This window comes from Leopardus geoffroyi, chromosome E1, assembly GCF_018350155.1.
Source record: "Leopardus geoffroyi isolate Oge1 chromosome E1, O.geoffroyi_Oge1_pat1.0, whole genome shotgun sequence".
NCBI classification, from domain to species: Eukaryota; Metazoa; Chordata; class Mammalia; order Carnivora; family Felidae; genus Leopardus; species Leopardus geoffroyi.
The window spans coordinates 19,515,566-19,538,166 of record NC_059330.1 but is presented as its reverse complement, the minus strand read 5'-3'; the positions used below and the strand labels follow the sequence as shown (position 1 = coordinate 19,538,166).

Here is a 22,601-nt window from a genome sequence, read left to right as displayed (position 1 = left end):
CACACAACATGGGTGCATCTCAAAGACCTGCTGAATAAAAGAAGCCAGACACAGAAGAGTACACACTAAATGATAATATTTATATGAAGTTCTAGAAAGGCAAAATTAATCTCTACAACAAAGGCAGGTCAGTGGTTGTTCAGGGTAAAGGACTATAAAGGGGAATAAGAGAACTTGAAACGTTCTACATCTTGACTGCAGTGGTAGTTACCAGGGTGTACACATTTGATAAAATTTAGGCCTTGAGCACTTCGAATGGATAGATTTTATTGCATGCAAAGTATACCTCAGAGTTGATTTTTTTTTTCTTAATGAGACCAAAGAAAAACACTGTTTTATTAGGCTCCTTTCTATGACAGAAACCCCACTTAGTATAATGTTAGCACAGAAGAAATGCATTGGCTCATATAATCGGGTTAATCCAGGAGTAGAGTTAGCTTCAGGCATGGCTCAATCCAGGGGCTTATGGATATCTGCACCGCATATTCTCTCCATTTCTGAGCTTTTTCTTCTTTGTTGGCTTTGACCTCAAGCAGAGAACAGGATGGCCGCCAGCAGTTCCATCAGCCTGGCAAATCCCACAAAAAAGCAAACGCCTCTTTCCCCGTAGCTGCTGCAAAACCACCAAGGGGGAGTCTCCGTGTGTGTCCGGGGATCCATGCTTGCCTCTAAAGTCGAGGTCGGGGAGAAGTGGTCTTCTGAGGAGGCATTACCCAAAGTAAGGGCCGTGGACTCTGGGTAGGGACAGCTGACAGACGGCCATTACATTTCTGCATATAACCAAGGGGTGGTGTTATCACCCCTTCCTACCTCCAGACACCTCTGCAGTGGCCGGGCCTCAGGAACAGGGCCCAAACTCATTCAAGGCTCAAGTGTGCTTTGCTTCGACATCACGGGCCTGCCTGTTAGTTAGATACAAGAGTCCAAACAGAAAGCGAGCACTAATCTCTTCCCCACCAGCCAAGGCAAACAGAAGGCCCTTCCTGCCTGTGCTGGGCTGTCTGCACCCAAGGAGGCTGGCGGGGGAGGGAGGAGCTCGGCCGCAGCTACTCTGGCCCGGGCCCAGAGGGAACGCCTTGGAGTTGACGGCGTCTGGACTTGCAGGACGAGCATCAAGGAGGGGAAGGAGTCCTCCCTGGGCTCTGGGTCTCGGCGGGCCCGGCCAGAGAGGAATGCAGCGTCTCAAGCCAGAACCACGATCTCTATGGGGTCCGGCCAGGGCAGGACAGCCAGAGAGGAAGCGGAAGGAAAGGTCACCTTTGTAGAGATAAGGACGGAAGGCACCCTCCAACACACTGAGACCCAGACCTCACTTCTGGAGCAGTGCACCTACATTAAGTGAGCATCTTCTCTGTGCCAGACATCTCCCAGGGTTCTCCGTGGAAGTGTCCTCCTGGAAGGGGAGAGAAGGGGGAAACAACGACTTCATTTTTGCATTCGGAAGCCTTGTATTCAGACACATTTCTAAAGGGCACTCTTATGCCCACCAAACAAATGAGGCAACAGACTCAGAGATGGGGGGCTTTACCCAAGGATCCCAGCTAAGTGCCCCTGATCAGACTCCTGGGCCAAGGCTTATCCTTCCCCTCTCCCCAGCTCCAGGAGCTCAAAGCTCTTGCCTCTGCCTGGCTGTGAGTTGAACTGAGGTTATTCCTGACCCAGGTAAGCCAAGGCAGCTTAGGGCTACCTCCCAACCCGGCCCCCAAGGAGTACGGGCAAGAAAAGCCTGAGCTGAGGTCCACCGCCCTGTTTCCCACCAAGGTGCTGGCTAAGTCTGCCTGCCCAACCATCCTGTTTTCTGGGAAGCAGGTTAAATGGATGGCCTTGCCAAGAGCGTCTACTCTGCCGCGGAATAGCTGGTGGCGGGCAGGGGGAGAGACAGACCGAGGGAGAGAGAGCCAAGGCCAACAAGGGAAGGTGTGGCCAAGGCTCAGGCCCTCAGCACCCGAGAAAGCCCGTGGGCCTGGCCCAGCTAGGCTCTGGGAAAGCAGTGTTCTCAGTTCCTGGCTCCACCCCTCATGTTGGAGGCAGGCTGGCTGGCTGTCCGGCTCTGCAGGCTGGTCTAGGAACAGCTGACGGCTTCCTGGAGCTCGCCATGCGCCTGCCCGTGAGTCCCCTGCACTGGCAGCCTGCCCAGGTGGCCCTCAGGCCAGGCTCCTGGAGTCTAGCTCTGTAGGGAAAGGAGGAGAGGCAGGGACAGCCTTCCGGAGATGTAGGCACCTCCGGAGGGGGTCCTGACCCTGAGGGCTGCCAGCTCAGGGCAGGGCCCAGATGAGCAAGCCCCATGCAGGCTGTGTGCCTTCCTAGATACCTCTGTCCAGGCCGGGAACAGGGAACCAGGGGCCTCAGCCACCCGCCAGCTGTCACCTAGGCCACACGGCTGATGTGTTCTGAAAATGAGGTTAAATCTTGCCCTGCCCAGGGCTGGGATCCTAGGCCAACGGAGGGCTGAATTGGGGCGGCTGTGGGTCCAGGCTGGCTGGGAGCACTCACATCAGGGAGACCAGCCTCTCTGTGATGCAGATACCCACCATGCTCCATGAGACAGCAGCACCCACCCACTCACCTCCCGGGACTGGATGACCAAAGCATTATGATATGCTTGTTAAAACCATATACTAATTATAAATACTTATTACTGAAAGAGCACTGGCAGCGGGAGTCCAAGGCTGCAGCCCCGAACCCCAGCGCTGCCCTATCCTTGGCTGTGTCTCCCGGCGAGTCTCCTGATCGCTTTTGCCTCACTCCCTCCATCCGTAGAATGAGGATCAAAAGAGGGCTCTGAGCGGCAGAGAAAATAATGGACGTGAAATTCTGCCAACTGCAAATGGTCACATCTCCTCGATCAGGCTCTGAAGGCCGGGCTGCCAGAATCTCTTCCATCTCTAGCTCGTGGGTGCATGGCCAGAGAGTTCTCTGGATGCTTAACAGAGTCACCCGAGGAAGAGAAGACCAAGAGACCAGTCCCTGGGTGCTCCCCTATCCCCGGCCACCCAGATCCAACTGGCCTTGCTGGGGAGCAAGCAGGCCCTGACGTGTCTGTAACGCTCCCCAGATTCCGAGCACGACCAGAGTCTAGAAGCCATGCAGCAGCCCACTTAGAGATCAGTGAGGACAAAGCCTGCATTTCCAGCCTCCTCACCAACTCCATCCATCTCGGTTTAGAAGAGAGACCTAGTGTGGCTCCAGTACCCGCCACTGACAGCTCCGGGCTTCCTGGCTGTGGGCGAGCTCCTGCCCGTCCCACTTGGCAAGAAGAAAAGAGAGACTCTAGCTCCCAAGAGCACAGGGCCATTGCTCAAACGGGTTGCGAGCCTCACGCCTTTTAAAAAACCCCAGTCCCACTAACTGGGTGGGGGGTATACGCACATGGGGGAAAAACGCTGGAAGGATCTGTTTATTAGCAGACGTTCTGTCTAGGTATGGGCGTTTCTGTGAGCCTTTTCATCCTCCTGTGTTTTGAAATGCTCTATGGTGGAAGGCAGTTCTATTACAGTTGGGGGGGAAAACAGTATTCAGTTTTATTTTTCATGTATTTCCTTTTGTACAAAATTGACTTTTTTTTGGTTTCATTTTGCAAGCTTCTGGGGTAAGGAACAAGGAACACACTCAGGAACAAGGAGTTTGGGCGGGGGGTGGGGGTGGCAGGGCAAAGGGGCCTCAGGGACAGAGAGCTGATTTAGAGGTAGCAAATGCTTAGCTATAAGGAATAATGTATCATCCCGTGTCCACGGTAGGTGGTGAGAATCTCATTTCTTGAAAGACCCATCCACCTCTTACCAAGAAGGGATAAACATCACTCCATGCCCCCCCCCCACCCCCACCTCATGTTAACCTTTACCTTGAAGTTGTCCCTTCTCCTGGGCAGATCTTAATGCGGACGCTCCTGAGCAGACCCAGCCCTTTAAAAATGGTCTCTGGCAGAGCTGGTATGGAGGCATGGCTGGGATGACCAGAGCCCAGGAGTAAGGGGCCCGAAGGAGGAAGGCTGGCCGGAAGGATGATCACGTGGTCAGGGTCCTGCAAACAGCCATCTTCTCCAGTGACGAGGGCTTGTAAGTCTGTACCTAGAAACCTAAGAAATACCTAGAGGGTTCATTTCCCTTGCTGACCCGTGAGGTTGATGAGTCCTGGGGTGGACCAGAGGGTCCTGCTTGCTGCCTGTTCACCTCCCTGTCCATCTATGGGCAGGCCTTAGCGGTGGGGGGAAGGTTCTGGTGCTTTGGGATCTGGTGACAGTTTTGCGAATTGGCATTCCTGGGTTGCGCCGGATATGTCACAAATTGGTATTTCTTCTTGAACATCCCCCAGCACGCAACCCCTGAACCCACCCAAGACAAGGCCTCGGCTCAGCCAAAAGCCAAAATACCTGTGGGGTGGGCTGGGAAAGGTGGGGACGGGGCCACCTGCTGAGAAGTGGGGAGCCACAGGAGGTGAAACAGGGATAGAGAACATCCAGCCAAGAAGAAGCAAGCTCCGGGGGCACGGCAGGGATCGGTTGGGGGGGGGGGGGGGAGGGTTGCACTTGAATCCACTGGGAGTGTATTTTCAAAATGGCCAGGTAACTGGCTCCCAGGGAATTCGCTGAGGCTCCCTTGGTTTTAAAGCATAGCTCAGGGGCGCCTGGGTGGCTCAGCCGGTTAAGAGTCTGCCTCTTGATTTCGGCTCTGGTCGTGATCTCATGGTTTGGTTCGTGAGTCAGGCTTTGCGCTGACAGCACAGAGCCTGCCTGGGAGTCTCTCTCTCTGCCCGCTCCTCCCCCCGCCCCCCCCAACTGGTGCACACGCACTCTCTCTCTCAAGATAAATAAAACACAGTACAAGTTCCTGCCCAGGTGCCTTCTCCCCTCCTGCCCCTAAACAGTTCTAACTTCTCAGAAAAGGTGGGCATCCCACAAGCCCCACACTGCTGCTCGCCCCTAAGACACCCCTCCTTGGGCCCTGCACCTCCAGCTGGGGTCCTCTGAACCCTTACCGCACACAAACTGGGGAGACCCTATATTCTTCTGAGTTCCAATCTGGGCAGGACTATCTCAATGCCCAGCCCTCCCCAATCCTCCACCAAAAAAAAAAAAAAAAGGAAAAGGAAAAATATATGTAAATCAATGCATCGGCCCAACAGCACTGTTTTAATGATTCGCTCTCAAGAGGATGGGGGAGGACATCCCAATCTGACCCCGGGAAGCCCTTCCTGTCCCGGAGCGGCCAGGTGGGTAAGGGGTGGCTTGGCAGCTGCTTGCCCGATGCACACTGCAAGAACAATAAGGATTTTTAGGGGCATTATGACTGAGTCAGAAAACACAGCTGCCCCTGAAAGTCCCTCATTTTTCTTGCTGTCCTTGAACTCTCTCCAGGTAAGTCGGCAGTCAACCCGCCCAGCCCAGGGGAGCCGAGGTGGAGTGGAGGGTCCCCTTACCCGACACTGGCCCACAGCCCAGGGGGCCCTGGACGCTCTGTGGCAGGTAGGGCGGCCACCAGGTCTCCGCCTCACTGGCCCCATGGCACACCCAGGAATGACCAGCCTTTGCTGCACCCAGAGCCAACTCTCACCCCAGTGCTTTCTGCCCAGGGAGGGCCGTGGACCAGAATGGAAAGGAATCGTAAGTGGACGAGGGCAGTCCCAAGAGCTAGGGAACGCAGGAAGACCCGGGAGAAGGGTCATCTGGCCCGTGTCTTCACATGGAGGGCGCGGACGCCCACGTTGCAGAGAGACTGAGCTCCTGAGAAACCAAGTGGCAGGCACGGGCCTCACGCGGCATGTGAAAACAAGACAGTCGGCTCCAGGCTTCCTCAGAGGCCAGGCCGGGACCAGGTGGGGTGGAGACCGGGGCTGGGGGTGTCAGGAAACCTGGGGGGGAGAGCTGCTCGGCTCTGGAAGCCCTCTTGAAGAACAACTGGAAAGACTCAAGACTAACGGGAAGCAGGAACTGAGCTCTGGCTGTTTCCCGCCGGCAGTCACGGCTTTGGTTACCCTGTCTCTAAAATGGGCCCAAAAGGAACAAAGCTTCCGGCAGCTCTCCCCTTTCAGAAAACAGAGAATTTCTGCTCTCTTGCGTAAGAGGCAAGGGACATGAAGAGCCGGCGGACACGGACCCTCTGTCCGTGGCAGGAGGCGTGAGGGTGAACCCTGAGACCCAGCACGCCGTGGGGGGGCTGCCGTGTGAACGGGGACCTCAGTCCAGCGTTCCCCGTGCCCATCCTGCCCACTGCGTCAGAGGTGAGCTCTACAAGAGGCAACAGCGTCAGGTGGGCCTAAGTAGGAACACAGGTCCCCAACCCCCTACAGAAACAGCCTGCGGTGGGCAAAGATGGCTGGGGTGTCCTGGATGGTTTTCAGATTCGAATCAACCCCCTGACCGGCTCCGTGGGGAAGTGCAGGCTGGAGGAAACAGGGGGTGGGGTGAGGGGATGGTCAGAAAGTGGCCAAGAAGGAAGAGGGTGGTGACCAATTTTTTTTTTTTTTCTTACGGGAGGATGAAAGGGGCTTCCAGAATCAGAGCCTCGTTTACAGTCCTTCTCTACGGACCAGGCTGGACAGACCTCCAGGGCAGCAGAGGCTCCCCCCCCCCCCAACCCCCGACCCTGGACCTTTGACTCCTGTGAACTTCACGGTCCAGAATGCCGCCCATCTGTGGAATGCCACCCATTGGTGGCTCACTTGTGCTCTGAAGCCAGGCCATTCCACCGAGGGCCCCAGCTCAGCTGGAACCTGCCCAGCTGGCCACTGGGAGCTTGCCCCACCCAGCCTGACCTGCACCCACCCCTTGGGGGCCTGTCACCAGTCACGCCGTGCCTACGCAACAGGCAGCCTCTCAGAGCATAGGTGGCCCCGCCACCACGAGAGCCTAACTCACGGAAGACAGCCCTGGTGCCATTATCTCTTCACTTGGAGAATGAAAGTTCCGAACTTCACTTGGAGCGTATATCACTCGGCGAACTTCACTCCGAGCTTCACGTGGAGCGTGTATCACCCTCTCCAAGTAGTTTTCCCCTTCCCCGCAGACCCCAGGCCCCCTGGAAGTCGCCAGAGACAGCGAGAATCCTTTCCCTCTTGGAAGAACGGCTGGAAAGTGTTGGAGGGTGGGGGTCGGTCCAGGGTCGGACGGCAAGTCCTTGTTCAGGCTGAGGCACCGTGCGCCCAGAAACACAGCTGCCTGGCTATAGCCTCACCCTCTCCCAGCTATGTTATGACAATTGTCCCCTCACTGGCCGCCTTCTGCCCTAACCAAGATCACGGCCATACACCCCCCCCTCCCCCCGCAAAACCCAAGCTGTCCCCCACACGCTAGGAACAAGGCCCTCTGAACCGTTCAACAGCACGACTGCATCGTGCTTCGCCCACTAAGAAGCCCCAACCCTGTTTGTATGAGCTGGTCCTGCTCACACGGGGGGACTGGGGTGCCTTGGCCCCAGTCCAGTGGAGTAGAGTAAGGGGGTGAGACCCAGCACCTTTGATAAGCTATGTAACCCTCGGCATCAGTCAGCTCCTCTGCAAGATCAAGGTGACCACCTGGTTCACGGGATTAAAGACGTTCATTCCTCTCAAAGGCTGAGGACTATACCCCGCGCAGAGCATTCGAGCAGAGGGAGTTATTGTTACCCATTCCCCACTGTGTTCTCAAGACTCAGCTCACCTCTTCTGGGTGACCCTTCTGGCCCCCCGGCCCCTTCTTTCTCCCTGCTGCCCCCGACTCCACACTTGTGAAGCTGCTTCACCTACTGGCCTCCCAGCAGCACGGTCCTGAAACCACGTACACCCAGTCACACGCACGGATTACCAATGCTGGCTCCAGGGCCCCAGTCTGCATTGTATGACAGGCTCCTTGTTCGATGTTCGGGGACACCGAAGTTTAAGAAGCACCGCTCGAGGCCGTCTACTCACCACGGGACAGGCGGCGTCTGACCCCGCTGTTCAAGAATGAGGTGAGGTTGGGGCCCCAAGTAGTGGCTAGAGGACCCCCCCCAACCCCCACCTGCCCTGCCAGGTGTGTGAAAATGACCCACTTGGGCGTGGCTAGCAGCGGAGCGCATCCATTCCTGGGCCTCAGGCCTTCCCTGAGCCTGGCCTGTGCTGATCGCACGTTGATGACCACGGGCCTGGCCGCCCCCCCTTGGGGGGTGAAAAGCCATCAGGGCCTCCAGAGGAGCTGCAGAGTGAGGAGGCTCCACTCTGAATTTGAAGTCCCTAAAATAGCCAGCAACCCACAAAACCATGGTGGAAGGAAAAGAAAGCCAACCAGAGTTATCAGCCCTTGTTTGGAATTTGCTTTAGAAAGAAAAGAATGTGCCAGTCCCACCCAATGAGGGAAGGAAGTGGTCAGGCAGAGGGCAAGAGTCCCAAAATGTGTTGGGGGAACCCCTCCTCCAGAGAAGCTACTGGGCAGACAGGGATGCCGGGGCCTGTGGCAGGGGCTGGCTGGGACGGTCTGGCCCCCGGGGCCTGGAGAGGCCAAGCATGCTTGAGTCAGGGGCCAAGTTTCCCTGAAGAGGGAGCTGGGTAGGGCAGGAAGAGGGATGCTGGTGCTCCCAGCACCCAACTCAGGGGAGTGGGCTCCGTGGGCCCTCCTTCCAACACCTACCCAGTCAGCCCCAGGACAGTTGCTCTGGAGATGGGAGCCCGAGGGCACAGCTGGACTGCAGCCTTGAAGGCAGCAGAAAGCTTTCCTAGACTCGCTGGCCCCACCCACCCTCACTGGCTGTTCACAGGCTGGGATGAACAAAGCCAGGAGACCTGAAACTCAGCCATCAGAGTCCCCAGGTTTACGATAACCAACGTCTCTGGGCCAGAAATTCTTTTGCTAAGAACACCTCAGCTCCTAAATGCTTACACTCACCCCTTCAGCTCCCCCCCCCCCCCCCCCGCCATGCCCAACAAACTCTCCAGCCCTGCCTGGCCTGATGCCGACTGGCCAGCATGTCTTGGTGTTGGCTCAGCCCCCCCAAAACTCATCAGTGGGTGGAGGCCCAAGTGCCCCTGGGCAAGGCTGGCCCAGAGCCTGAAAGCATCTGTCCACACAAATACCCACTCCCGCTAATGAGGCTGGTCCAGGGAGGCAGCGCCCTCCTTTCCTCCACAGTTCCAGACCATCTGGAGGAACCAAAGCTGGGCGTGGGTTCTGCCATCAGAGTCACAAATTTTATCTCTTAAGGGAGACTCCACGGGGGAGGAAAACAAGACAAGGAGAGAAGGCATACAGACGGCTCAGCTAACAGTAGGGGAAAGAAGAATCTATGTTGGGGCGTCTGGGTGGCTCAGTGGGTTAAGCGTCTGACTGTGGCTCTGGTCATGATCTCATGGCTCTTGGGTTCAAGCCCTGCATCGGGCTCTGTGCTGACAGCTCGGAGCCTGAAGCCTGCTTGGGATTCTGTGTCTCCCTCTCTCTGCCCCTCCCCTGCTCGCACTCTGTCTCTCTCTCAAAAATAAACAAACATTAAAACATCAATCAATCAAAAATAAAAAGGTAATGAGGTATACATACCACATGTTTTGCAACACCCCTAATTAAACACATTCCTATCACCCAGTGAAATCCATTGGATATTCACACTCCCCAAGAGAAATAGACTCTAATGGTCTCACCTCAGTTTGGGTCAGGTTTTCCCATGAAAGGAGTTCTACCAACAAACTTTTGGTTTTCAGTTTTTTGTTTTTTGGGTGGGGGGGGGGAGTTCAGAATTTGGGGCAAGGACTGTGGGCCGGCACCAGTAACAGCCACAGAGTACAAAAGCTGGGTCCCAGCTCCATTCCCTGGTCTTGGCTGCAGGTCCCCATCCCTGCAGACGGCCCCCTGGCCACAGGGCACAAAGCAAGCACACTCGAGGCATGCAGAAAATACGAACTGAATGAACTATCACCAGAGTTTTTTCCCCCAAAGAACAGCCACTAACATCATTGCTGACAAATGTAAAACAGTAGTACTTAAACCCTGCCTTCATCTACCTGTTCCAGTGGCAGGAGCAGAGAGAAGCTGACACAGATGAACAATCTTTCCAACTTCATTGATCCGAGTCAAGGAAAACAACTGTCGTCTGCACACTGTTGCTGCCTGATGGGCAGGTTCACAAGGTGTTTTGCATGGAGCAAGTGAGGGGGTCGTAGCCAAAACTGAAAACACATGATTTCTTTCCTCTTTGTGTGCTTGCTCAGAACCTCCCTGCAGCCCAAGTTCCATTTGGAAATCTAAAATAATTTATCTCATCTCTAAAATAATTTTCCACTTGGATATCTAAAATAATGTAACAGCTAATTAGAAAAAGGCACTAATTGGGTTATCTGGTTTCAGATGTTCTAATTACACTCCTTTGGAGAAGCAAAAGCAAATATTATTTGTATGTATATGTAATTTAACAGCACTTCTTCCAAAGAGTGTAAAACATCCAGAAAGTTTAAAATACCAAAAACCCGCAAACATTATGAAAGAATATCTCCAGACACATTACGTATAAACAGTGGAATCATCTACAAAAACGCAGTGCGTCTGCATTAAAGGGTGATATCTGAAAAATATTTCAGCAATAAGTCCCATCAGCTGTCCTGATGGGGAATTAAGTGGGGGAATTAAATGGATCCCCCACCCCCTTTAATACAACAGGGTTTCAGCATCCTGAAATGTCATACCCTCTTGTTTCTTCATAGAGCACTCCTATAAATGACTGCCAGAAATTTCCCCATGGCCTGAGATTTCTACACCCCAAATTGGGAAAGAGGTTCTGGACTCCACTCATGAGCTCTGCCTAACCCGGCACTGGCAGATTTCTAGGAGGGATTTTACTCCGATTGGGAAATGTGTTTAGCCCGACAAAATGTCTGGGGTAAGAAGGTAAGAGGGGACGCTTGTGTAGATGGGGGTCTGCACGCTAGAGGGCCAGGGCAAGGGCATCCCTCCCGGAGCCCACTGCCTGGAAGGCGTGGCCAGCAACGGTGGGCGGAGCCACGCAAAACGTCCCAGCCAACCAAAGCTGCCTGAGACCTCCAGGACTATATTTAGTCACGGCTGACTGCCCTCACCGGGAGGGGCTTGGGGAGGCAGAGAACTGCCACCTGTGTGCACCAGCGCGCGCAGCCCTGCCACCGTGGTGCAGACGTGCTGGGGCACCACGACTCCTGCTGGAGGGGACACAGGCATCCTCTCTGGTATTTCCTCCAGCCCTCGGCAGGACACGCGCTACCCATCTGATAAATACCGTTTGTCCGACGAGGGGACCGTGCTGCGGACGCACGCCCTGGCCACAGGCAGGGCTGCGGAGGGCACCAGGCGTCGGCACTGACAGGGGCCGCTCAAGTTAGTTTCACTTTCTAGTTTTTTATCCCGGGCCACCTCTCACCCTGATGCAAGAAAATATACTCTTTTTGCCACGGGAGAAAAATCCTCAAAAATGTTCCTTGTCGTTTTCTTTTTTTTTTTTTTTTTTTTCCGAGGACACGGTTTTCCTCTGAAGACCCGGTAACAGGCTTTGGTGAAAACCCCAACTACGTAACTTCGGTCCCCCGGGCTGTTTAGCTCTAATATGATTACACATCTAAATGCAATAAACGGGGCAAAGTGGTATTATTTTTCTGGGAAAAACCAACATCATAAAAGGGTCTTTATTGAATCAAGGGTCCGAGAACTGTTCTCTTGCCTAATTATGGCTCCCAAGTGAATGAGGCTGGGTTTCCAGGCAGGAGTCCTCAAAACTCCCCAGCCCAAAGGGCAATGGGGTATTTGTCACGACTTGTCTAATTACAACAAAATCCACCAAAAGGACGAAAGGGAGGATGCCAAGGTAGGTTGGCAGTAGCCCCTTCCCCGACTGGGGCGCTGGAAACAGGCCGAGCTGGTTCTCCAACCTATTTCTATTTTAAGGAGCAGCCCCCCCCCCCCCCCCCCCCCCCCCCCCCCCCCCCCCGCCAGCCCCATCCCTTACATTCAAGTCAGGGTCCTGGACCCTGCCCCTTTCCACTGTCAATGCTTAAGTGGTTTTCCAGCATCCAGCACTGCCCTCTCTATCCCCATCTATATAGAAAAGGCCCATTGTCGAAATGCGGTATTTTGCCAGATGGTTTAACGTTCAGTGATTTGGCCAAGGTTAGTGTGCGCCCAGACCTGAGTGACAATGAATGCTTGCTATCACCAGACACAGAAGGAGAAGGAGAGGCAGGGGGAGAGGGAAAAAGACTCAGGCCAAGGGAGGGTGAACCCTCCACACTATGCGGCTGGGAACAAGTGGTCTGGTTGACTTTTCCCAGATACACAGTGGTCTGGCCAGGCAAGTTGGAGACTAACATTTTGCTCATATGCAAGTCCTGGTTCCAAGTATCTGTTTAATCGCCCTCAAAGTTCCAACAGCAAAAAAAAAAAAGACATTTTTTTTCATGTTCTTAAACCCACAACATCAAGCTCTACAGGAAGGGGTTCAAGAGAATGTTGTCCTCACTCTCCCACTGACCTGTTCCCTCACATAAGCTGGAGCACAGTGATTGCATGAACCCACCCCTGGTAGAGTCTGGGACTTCTCCCTACACCCCCTCCACAAGGGTGTACCCAGCATATCTCCCTCAAGAAGCCAGCCCCCCCGCCCCCCACCCCTACACACACAGTACAGCAAGGACTTAACTTTTCTCCCAGTATTTTCTCCCCAGATATTAAGCCAACAAGTAGCTTGCCAGCCTCAGGTCATCTTTCCTTGACCTCACCCGGGTTTCTTCACTGGCCCTACAGGCCCTGGGTTGAACTATGGTGTCACTTGAGAACAGTTGTGTATACTCCCTGTTGCCACGCACCTGGCCTTTCACACAGGTATTCTCTTGTGATCCTCTGATCCTACAAAGTAGGTGTGTATCCTCACATCCAGGAAAACTGAGTCCCAAGAAGGCACGTCACCGGTCCAAGGTCACGCAGCTAGTCCACAGGAGAGCCTGGTTTCCAACCTTCCCTTTCCCCAATGCCTGCCTTCAGCAGGAATGGATTTTGTCCTCCACCAATCTCCAGGAAAGCCAGGTGCCAACAGCATATGAGCAGTAACTCTACTCGTTTTCAGGAGAGTGGAGGAGATCTACCTTACATAGTACATGGAGAAAGAGAAAATTGAAGACCAGAATGAAAGTCTCAGTCATTAAGAAGGAGAGGCTAGTTTTTCCCTTGAACCCCACACACCCGAGGGCAGAAATCCAGTGAGAGGAAGTGAGTTTCATGAGAATGAACCACAAAGTCTTCACAGACTGATCCAAATTTCCCAGCTGCACATCTCCGAGTCTTTTCCCCACCCCTCCCAACCAGAGCCCCAGGTTCCAATCTTGTGCCCTCCTCTGTTCCTCCCGGCCCAGAATCGTAGAAGCAATGTTAAGGCTACAAGGGGTGTATGCTGTATTCAGTCCAATCCCCACTTGACAGAGAAGGGGGCTCTCAGGCCCAGAGTGGCAGAGCAGAGATTAAAATCAGGCGATGGTTCTTTCCACACAGCACCTCCCTCTCCAGTTCTCCTGGACAGCAAACACAAGGGGTCTGGCTACAGGGCGATTTCAAAATTCCCCAGACCGTGCCAAAGGGAGGAGGGAGCAGCGCAGTGGGTGAGAAGTCACCTGCTCTGTGTCCGTCTGCAAGCCCAGCCCACTGCCCACGGCCAGTTGGGACTCCTAAAGACTCTAAAGCGCTGAGAAAGATCACCGTCTCTCTCAATCACTGGTTTGAAATTCAAAATAAAAACATCACTGAGCCATAAAAAAAAAAAAAAAAAAAGTATAAGGAAGTCCAACGACATTCTGATTTTTATTTCCTGGCTGAATACGCGGCAGCATTTTTTGGAACATCAACTTATTTCCTTCCACCCCCACCCCCACTTTGATTTTGTACCCTGCTTGACTGGTCCCGCTAGAGTTGCTCTTAGCATGCCCGCTGGGTCAACGAATGGGCATTGCCAAGCTGTGGCAATTCACCTTTCCTGGGGACCTTTCACGAAGTGGCTGGGTGTATGGCTGAACAGATGTTCGAGGTGGCCACATGTGCACATCCGGGGTACTTTAAGTACTCTGTGCTGGCTAATCCAGCCCCATCCACCGCCTGTTCCACAGCTCTCCGTTGCCGGCTCCCAACCTGGAAAGCCCTACTGCACCAGGAAGTGGCCATCAGATGCTGGGGGGAGCCCCTCCGCTCCGAGCCTCAGCCACAAGAGGACTCCCGACACCCCTCGGCTGCTCTCAGAACCGGAGTACAAATCACAGTGGGCAGCCGAGGGATCGTGCACGTCTCACGGCCGTAACTACCCTCGCCCGGCCCAGTCCCAGGCACACGGTCAGTAGACAAGAAAGGCTGAGACAGGGGAAGAGGTTCCCAGACCTCATCCCCACCTTATGATCACTAAGCTGCTGTTCCCAGGAGGTTAAGTAACTTGCCCCAGGCTACACGGCAGACACTGTACAAGACCTCCCAACCCACTAGACCACAAGCCTGAGGTCTCAAGTCACTCCGCTTGCACCTTCTCAACCAACGCGTATACTCACGTAGATTCCAAATACGAGAGCCGAGGAGAAGAGGACCAGTCAAAGGTCCACTGGTGTTATGCCAGGCAACGAAACTACATTCTTCCTATCAGCCTCGCCACAACGCTACATCGTAGTATCGAGCTTCCTTCACGAGGGGAAGAAATGGGCACAGAGCAGTTACTTGTCAAAGGCCGCTCAGCTGGCAAGTGGCAGTCAGGATTCCAAGTCAAGCCCCTTGGGACCCAGGGTCCATCATCATGGCCCTCACGCTAGGCCGCTTCAAGAAAAACTCTTCCTGGAACCCAGACTGCCCCTTGCTTCCGGGACACCTCTTTCAGGGACCTGTCACAGAGCAGGAGTGCTGTTCTTTTGTGGAGAAGAATGAAGACAGGCCAAACAGTCACCATCGTGCTCAGAGAGCCGCAAACTGGCCTGGAAGGAAAATCCACCCCGTGCTGGAGTGAGGGCCACACATAGCGCGAAGCAGGAGACAGAACGCTGACCTCCACTAACGGTTCCAAAAGCTGAGCTTTGGGCAAAGGTGCACCGAAGGAGACCTGGGCCACCCCCAGGCACGGCCACCTGTGAAACCCCAGAGGTATTTCTAAGTATCAGAACTCCCAGAGTTGCTAGGACATTGGGAGCCGAGATGAGAGGGGTGGCTTCTCCGAACACCTCCCTTGCCAATCCAATCCGGCTAAACAAAAATGGATCTCCCATCTTTCATAGGTTGGGATTTGGTTTGTCTTAAAAAAAAAAAAAAAAAAGCCACAAGGGCAAGGTTATTCACCAGGCTGCAATCTACTTAAGAGTTGAGGGAATCCGGGTTTCCTCCCAGTAGGCTAGACCAGGAGTCCAGCTGGATTTTAAGTCTTCCATGGGTCTCCCTGGGGGTCTGGTTGAAACCCTTCCCTCCAGCCAGCTTCCCGAAGCCGGCCCCAGGGCACAAGGGCCAGCCCCGGAAGCCGCTTTCCCGACCAAGTGAGGTCCCGGGCTTACAGGGATGGAGGGGGTGGGGGGAGGGGCAGAGGAGGCGCCAGTTTCAGGAAAACTAGAAGAATTCAAAAGGGGGACAGCGAAATCAAAAGGCTCTCAACCGAAGCACAATTGCTAAATACGACGGACGGCTTAAATCAAAGCACAAATCAGCTGCTGGAGGCCAGGCCAGGCCAGCCCACTGGGTAGCTGATTCAGTCACATTTTGCAAAGGAAAAATCCCAAGGAAAAACGTAATCACTCACTTCCCCCGAAGAAATGAAGCACTAGGGCATTTCCTAAAAATCCCTAAAACCCCGGGTCAGCCCTGGAGAATGGGGCATAGCCCGAGGGAGAATTGCCAGCCACCTGAACCAGGCCAGGGAGGCCACGGACACCGACCGACGACTCCTTATGCCCGTGTTCCCAGGATTTATGTCCCTGATTCCCGTGTCTGTCCCCTCTGGGGAGGGTGCAAATCAGCCAACTCTGCCAGCTTTTCCGCATCTCATCGCTCCAGCCCAGTTCTGCGCATGTTTTATGACCACATAACATTCTGGAGATTTCCACTTCATTTACTTTAAGATACGCATCCCCAGGGCCGGGAGAGGCACTGGTTCAAAGGGAGAAATCTGTTTTCCCAACTTGGTTCAGTACTCCAAAGAGAGCACTTTTCCCTTAAACAGGGCAAGGCCTCCAGTCCAAGCTCCCACCATCCCGCTCCGAAACAATGTTGCCTCAAAACTGAGAGTTTGCACCTTGCACCTTTAGATAAGTGACCAACAGACTTCTTCCCAGAATTGTGGCATCTGCACGTAACACTGACTACAGCCTGCAGGACAAAGCTCACCCTGAGAAGTGCAGGCCAGCTGCAGTGCTAGGCTTTGTCCACCCCTGGACCCACAGGCCCAGCCTTGCCTCAGGGACCCCACCCCTCCACATTACTTCACCCCTCTGTTCAGGTCCCCGCATGGCCACCCAAACAGGGACAGAGGCCACGCTGGGTTCCCGCGGAGCCAACTCTACACTAAGCCCACAGAAGCCTGTGGAGAAACCTTCCAGATGGGGTCTCTGCACAACTTCCAGAGAGGGGTCAACCCGGCTGGGCTGCTTTCTCCCTCACCCTCCTCCCTGCTTCTAGAAAACTCTCCAGTTTTCCAAAGCCAGGTGGAAGGAGGCCCAAGGTGCCCTGTTTTGTCAACTTGCCCTTCACACAGTTCAGGTCACCTGGCGGCGTGTGTTCCCAAATGTTTTTCCAAGGCCCCTACGGCCGGCCAAGATAGCCCAAACACAATACAAACAAAAACAAAGTGCCAACACCCAGCAAACCTGAAGTCTTGGGGGCTGGTGGAGCTTTTCTTTTGGGGGGCTAGAAGCAAAGCGGGTAGAGGGTTTAAGGGAGCCTCAGCATAAAACTTGAGGACTCAGAGCCGTCAACATTACCTTGCACAGATCAAGGAACAAAAGGACACTCCCACAAAGATGTACCTTTAAAGAAAGGGTGGTGGAAGGGAGGGGCAGGGGCGTCCCCCTCCACAGAGGCTAAACCTCCACATCCAGGGCCATCTCCCAGGGAGCAACTCCAGAAATCGGGTGATCCTCCCCACTTCCAAGCTCAAGGCAGCCGCCCTGGGAAGCGCGGCGGGGCAAGCCCTGGTGGGCTGTCTCTCCACCACCCCCCCCCACCCTCCACCCCACGTCCGCCCTGGCGGGAACCGGCTCCACCCGAAGAACACGGACCTGCCACCGATTGCACATAGTGACCGACTTAAAGTTCTGAGCACGTTCCCACCGTTCCTGCGAAGCACAGGGATCCCTCGAATCCGCCCACAGAGCCCGCGCCGTGGGCCCCTCGCTGCCCCCTCTCCAGTGTGGCCCCGGGAGGTGGCCCCTGGCAGGAGTTCACACTCCCGCCTGAGCGCTGGGCTCCTGCCGAGCCGGCCTGGAGCTCGGAGAATCTGCCGGTCCTGGGGGCCGAGGACTGGGACTTTGTAGGCCAGTTGAACCGACACCCTCATCTCGCCCGCAAAGACCCAGCCCTCAGCTCCCGCGCGTCTCCGAGGTCGGGGTGCGGGCGCGTCCCCGACGGGCTTCTTCGAGCTGGATCCTACCGCCCGCTTTCCAAGGCGCTCTGCTCAGCCGACGCTCCGGGTTTTCCCCAAGCGGTGTCCGCCCAAGAAGGCACCCGCCCCGCCCGACCTCGGCCCGAGGGCTCCGAGACCGGCCCACGAAGGGTTACACGACGTTCGGTGCCGCGGCCTCCAGGCCACCGGGCGCAGGCCGAGGGACAGTGCTGGGCGTGGGGGAGGTGTGGGGACCCAGCCGTCCCCGACCCCGCAACGCCAGCCGAGAGCGCGAGAGTTACACGCTGAGAAACTTCGCCACGATCCCATGCCGCGCCCGCGAGGCCCAGCTCCGCGCCACCTCGGTTACCTGCGCTCAGATCTGCGGGGCGCAGGGCCGGGGCCGAGCCCCAGGCGGGGCGCCTCCCACCGCAGGCCGCGCCCTCCCGCACCGCCGAGCCCGCTCCGCCGCCGCCGCCTCCGCCGCCGCCGCCGCCGCCGCCGGGGGTCGGGGAAGTAGCTGCGAGCCGGGCCCCACGCCCCGACGTCCCGGAGCCCTGCGCGCGCGCCGGACCGGGCGCCGCGGCCTCGCTTAACCTGCCCGGACCTGGGGGCCGCCGCCGCCCCCTCCCCAAGGGAGCGCGAGCCCGGCGCTGCGGGGGAGAGGAGCGGGGCGGCGAGACCCCTCGAAAGTTGGGGGAGTTCCGCTCGCTCGCGCGGCCCTAGCTAGCTCCACGTGCTGGTGACACATCAGGAAGGCTGCGCGCCCCGCGGCTCCGGGCGGGCGGACGCGGCCAGCGCCCGCCCGCACCGCCTCCCGGAGCCGAGCGGACGGCGCCCCGCCCCGGTCCGCCCTCCGCCCGCCCCTCGGCGGCACCGCCCCCGGCCGCGGCGCCCGCTCCGGGCTGCGGCACCCGCGGGAAGACACCCGGGCGGGGGTGGGAGGGTGGCCTGGGCGCCCCTCTGCCCGGCTGCCGGAGCCGCCCCGGGGATCGAGCCCGGACGCTAGCGGCCCGACAGTTTCGAGTGCCTTCCTCCCAGTCACGCAGCCCTTCCCGCCCCCGAGCTCCAGTAATTTTCCCTTTTCCTCCTCTGGCCGGTCAGAGCGGCTGCCGGCGCGTCCTCCCGCGAAGGCCGGCGCGGAGAGCCCCCTGCCGGCCACGCTGCTCCGGTGGAGCTCTCCTGCGGCCGGCCTCAACCTCCCCATTTGGAACCCGGAGCCCGCCTGGCGTTTCCTTCGGGCTTTGGTGGTCAACCAACGAGACGATAATAAATGTAAAGCGCCAAGCGGGGTTGCCAGCAGCGTGCTTTGTTGATATGCGAATGGGTTTTCTGCCCTCTTCCTACCCCCTTCCAGTTGCCTGCAAACAACCTCTTTGGCTGTGCTTTCTGAAAACCTGAGCTCCTTTAGGGGGACTGTGGGGAGGAAGGGTGGTAGAGAAAAGCTGAGAAGCCAAGAGAGAACTTTCCCAGGATTGGAAAGGGGTTGGAAGTCAGAAGAATCCCCTTTGTGGGGACCTGCTGCCCCACTCTCTCTAGAAGTCAGGACATCGGGAAGCACAACTGAGCGTCTCATCTGAGCATTCTGGAGCATCCACGGGCCTCTGCCAAGATGCCCATCCTCAAGATGGCCAGGATTCCTGGGAACATGGAGGAGAGAGTAAGAGGGAATGATGGAGAAGCCCAAGTAACCACTGAGATTGAGCGCCCCTCCCCCTCCTCAGATGGAACCTTGCAGTCTGATTTAAAGAAAATAATGAGAAATACCTGTTTATGGCCTGATACAGCTATTGGCTGTGTTCCTGTCTTCTCTTTCCTGTCCTCACCAACCCAAAACACACCTTAAAAGTGGAAGTGGAAGTTGAGTGGTTTATCTGCTCAATTTGCCAGCTCCCACCCCCTCCCCCACCTTGAGGCCAGAAAGATTCCAGGGCAGGACAGACAGATTGCAAGAGCAGGTGCTCCCAGGAAAGAGTCACTCTGGGAAGGATGGAGGGCAGATGGCAGCCAGGCACAGGCAGAGGCGCTCGGTGCCGGGTCAGGATGAGCCACTGGCCCCAAGGGTCTGCAATTCCCCATTTTGTGGGAGCCCAGGATTAGAAGAGAAGAAAGAGGAAAATGCCCTGACATTGCCGGTGATGCTGCCCGAGCTAGAGGGGGCCTGGGGTTCGTGCGCTTTTTCTTCCCCTTTTATTGCTTTCTCTAAATCTGACAAACCCTTGGGTCTCAGAGCCTGGAGGAGCTGGTGCCCTGGGGGGATGAAAGGGCGGGGATGGAGTGCGTTTACCCCAGCGCTGATCCCAGAGACGCCTGCAGAAGATTAAGATTTGCTCTCCGAGTTTGAAATCTCCCTGCTACCCCTGACCACATCAAAGCACATGGCCGTGGGGGGCACCTAATCCCATCAATGGAATCAAAGCTGGACTAGAAAGGAAATTCTGCCAAGTTGGTGCCGGGGACAAAGCTCACAAGACAAAGTTAAGATACCGGGCCCTGGCCTCCTCCACTGGGGGTTACATCCCCAAAAAGATCCTGAGCCAGTCCACAAGCAGACAGGGGCTGTCCTTTGCTTCTTGAGGAGGCCACTGTGGGAAGGTCAACACCCAAAACCAGGGAAGCCGTGCAGTGTGGGACAGGGCAGAAAGGGACCCTGAGAGGGGCTGGGACTGGTCTGAGTCTCAGTTTCTCCAGCCTTACTTTGAGAAAACGCTTTCATCTTGAGGCTCTTTAACCAGTGTCCCCCAGCACAGTGCTCACGTGTGAGATGGCTTTAGGTTGAAAACAAACAAAAAACGTGGTGTGTATTTTTCAATGTCAGTGTCATAAGTACTGTTGTCACAGTTAGGCAAAAAATGGTTAAAGTGAGCCCACTCACAGCCAGGTATTCAGTCTATACTAGTATGAGTGGTATTCTGATATGACAAAAATGGGGACAGTGGCATGCAAATCAGTAAGTCAGAAAAACACCCCTTCCGGAAGGACCGGCTTTACAGAGACACTGCCTCGAGGCAGTGGCTTTCAAACTTGCAGTCATGCCTCAAGGTAGGAAATATCTACATATGTATATAAAACGTCTCATGAAGCAATTCATACATACTCAAAACAATTTTACGTGGTCCTATTCTGTTCCCTTAAAAAAAAAAAATGCTGCTCTCAAGCTGTTAAAATTTATTTCATTATCCACTCATGGTTATCTCCTACAACTTGAAAAATACCACCAGGGCGCCTGGCTGGGGCTCAGTCAACAGAGCATGCGACTCTTGATCTCAGAGTGGTGGGTTCGGGGCCCCATATTGGGTGTAGAGATTGGGTGTAAAAATAAAATCTTATTTAGGGGCACGTGGGTGGCTCAGCTGGTTAAGCATCTGACCCCTGGTTTCTGCTCAGGTTCGTGGGTTCGGGGCCCGCGTAGGGCTCCACACTGGCAGCACAGAGCCTACTTGGGATTCTTGGGATTCTGTCTGTCTCTCTCTCTCTCTCTCTCTCTCTCTCTCACTCTGCCCCTCCCCCACTTGTTCTCTCCCTCTCTCTCTCTTAAATTAAAAAAATTTTCTAAATACGTAAAATCTTATTAAAAAAAAAAAGAAAGAAAGAAGAAAATACCAGCTTAGAGAACGTGCCAAGATGAGATAGCTCTCAGTGAAAAATGTCTAGGCGCCAACACCCTGTGCTTCTCCACACATTCTCACACTGACCTTCGGACACAGGTGTTATTATTACCCACATTTTATAGGTGAAATCACTCTAGGAAATGCAGGCCTTAGACCTACCCCTTTCCACCGAGTGCCTCCCCCGTCTAGTGCATCTTCCAACGGCCTGCTCCCGGGAAGTAGCTCAGAGAAGCCCAGCATCCAGGGCCACTCATGCCACCTTCCCGCAATGGAGCCTGCCTCTCCAATCTGCCCTGCTGCTTCTGCCCTTTATGCACCAGCCCCCACCCCCGCCCGCCAACAAATGACCCCTAGAAGTCAGGCTCTTTAGCAAGCAGGCCTTAGAGCCCTTGAGGGGGGTGGAGAGGGGAGGGCAGGGTGTGACATGAACAGTCTTAATGTCCCAGATACTCTGACATCCATCTCTGTCACTGGGAGGACAGCCTGCCTTGGGAACAAAATCCCATAGAGCTGGAGTCACTGACCTTGTTCTCTCGCTCCCGCCATTCTAGATTCTTCCCTAGGTCTTCCGCGGCTGCCCTGTTTTCAACTGCAGCCCCCTTTCCAGTCACACCTCGTCCCCCAACCTAGCTTTTTTCCCCTTCCCATAGATCTTCTCTCCTCTATGGGCCACATATCTTACTCATCTGAGTGTATTCTGTCCCCCTGCTGATCTTTGCCTCCAACTCCCAGAATGTAAGCTCCGCAGGGGTAGGAGTTTCTGTCTCTTTCATACGTTACTGTGTCCCAGTGCCTGGCACATAACACACACTCAGTAAATATTTGCCGAATGCCTTTCAGTCCCAACTACACTGCCCTGAGAACCCGGCTTTGCTATTTGGGGCTTGACGGCCCCAAACCCTCCTGGGGGCCCCCTAGGGCCGAGCCACACAGAGGCACTCCCCCAACACTTCCTGATTTCACCAGTTTCCTCTCAGGGGGTGAACACATCCCCCAAGGGCAGGAGGGCTGACATCTACCTTGGCCTCCAATAACCAAACTATTCAAGGTATTCAAAATCAACATCATGTCTTGGTACCGATTCTCTGCTACACATGAACTCCTGCCATGTATCCAGCAACACACAAAGTGCTGTGAAGTGGCGAGGCAGGGCAATAAAACCCCATTTTGCGGACACAGGAAACGGGGCTTGCAGGGATGGAAGGATTTACCCAAGGTCACCCTGTGCTGCTGCGTTCTTTCCACTTCACTCCCCCCACTCTGGACCATCCAGTCTATCAGATGCAAGGTCTACAGTGCCGACCGACCGTGCTGGCTTCTTTTCGGTCTCCCGCCATCCGTCAGAAAGAGTTTGGACACAAGACACAGCATATTTTGTTCGGATGGCAATCTACGTGCATTTCGTTTCCTGGCCCAGGTGGCTTGGACAGAGGAAAGAACCCAGAGCTCAGGAAAGAGACAGGCTGGGCATAAGATCTGTGCTGCAGAAAAG

At 55.3% G+C, this 22,601-nt stretch overlaps 1 protein-coding gene across 1 annotated transcript; it reads right to left on the bottom strand.

Moving 5' to 3' along the window:
• Positions 1-62: 62 nt before the first annotated feature.
• Positions 63-18,705, bottom strand: LOC123604230. Its single transcript, XM_045490033.1, has 5 exons — positions 18,544-18,705; positions 17,869-18,224; positions 3,842-4,075; positions 2,640-2,923; positions 63-1,393 (listed from the first exon to the last, which is right to left on the bottom strand). The coding sequence occupies exons 1-5, from the start codon at positions 18,703-18,705 to the stop codon at positions 1,335-1,337; spliced, it is 1,095 nt and encodes a 364-aa protein (XP_045345989.1). The 3' UTR covers positions 63-1,334.
• Positions 18,706-22,601: the final 3,896 nt, after the last annotated feature.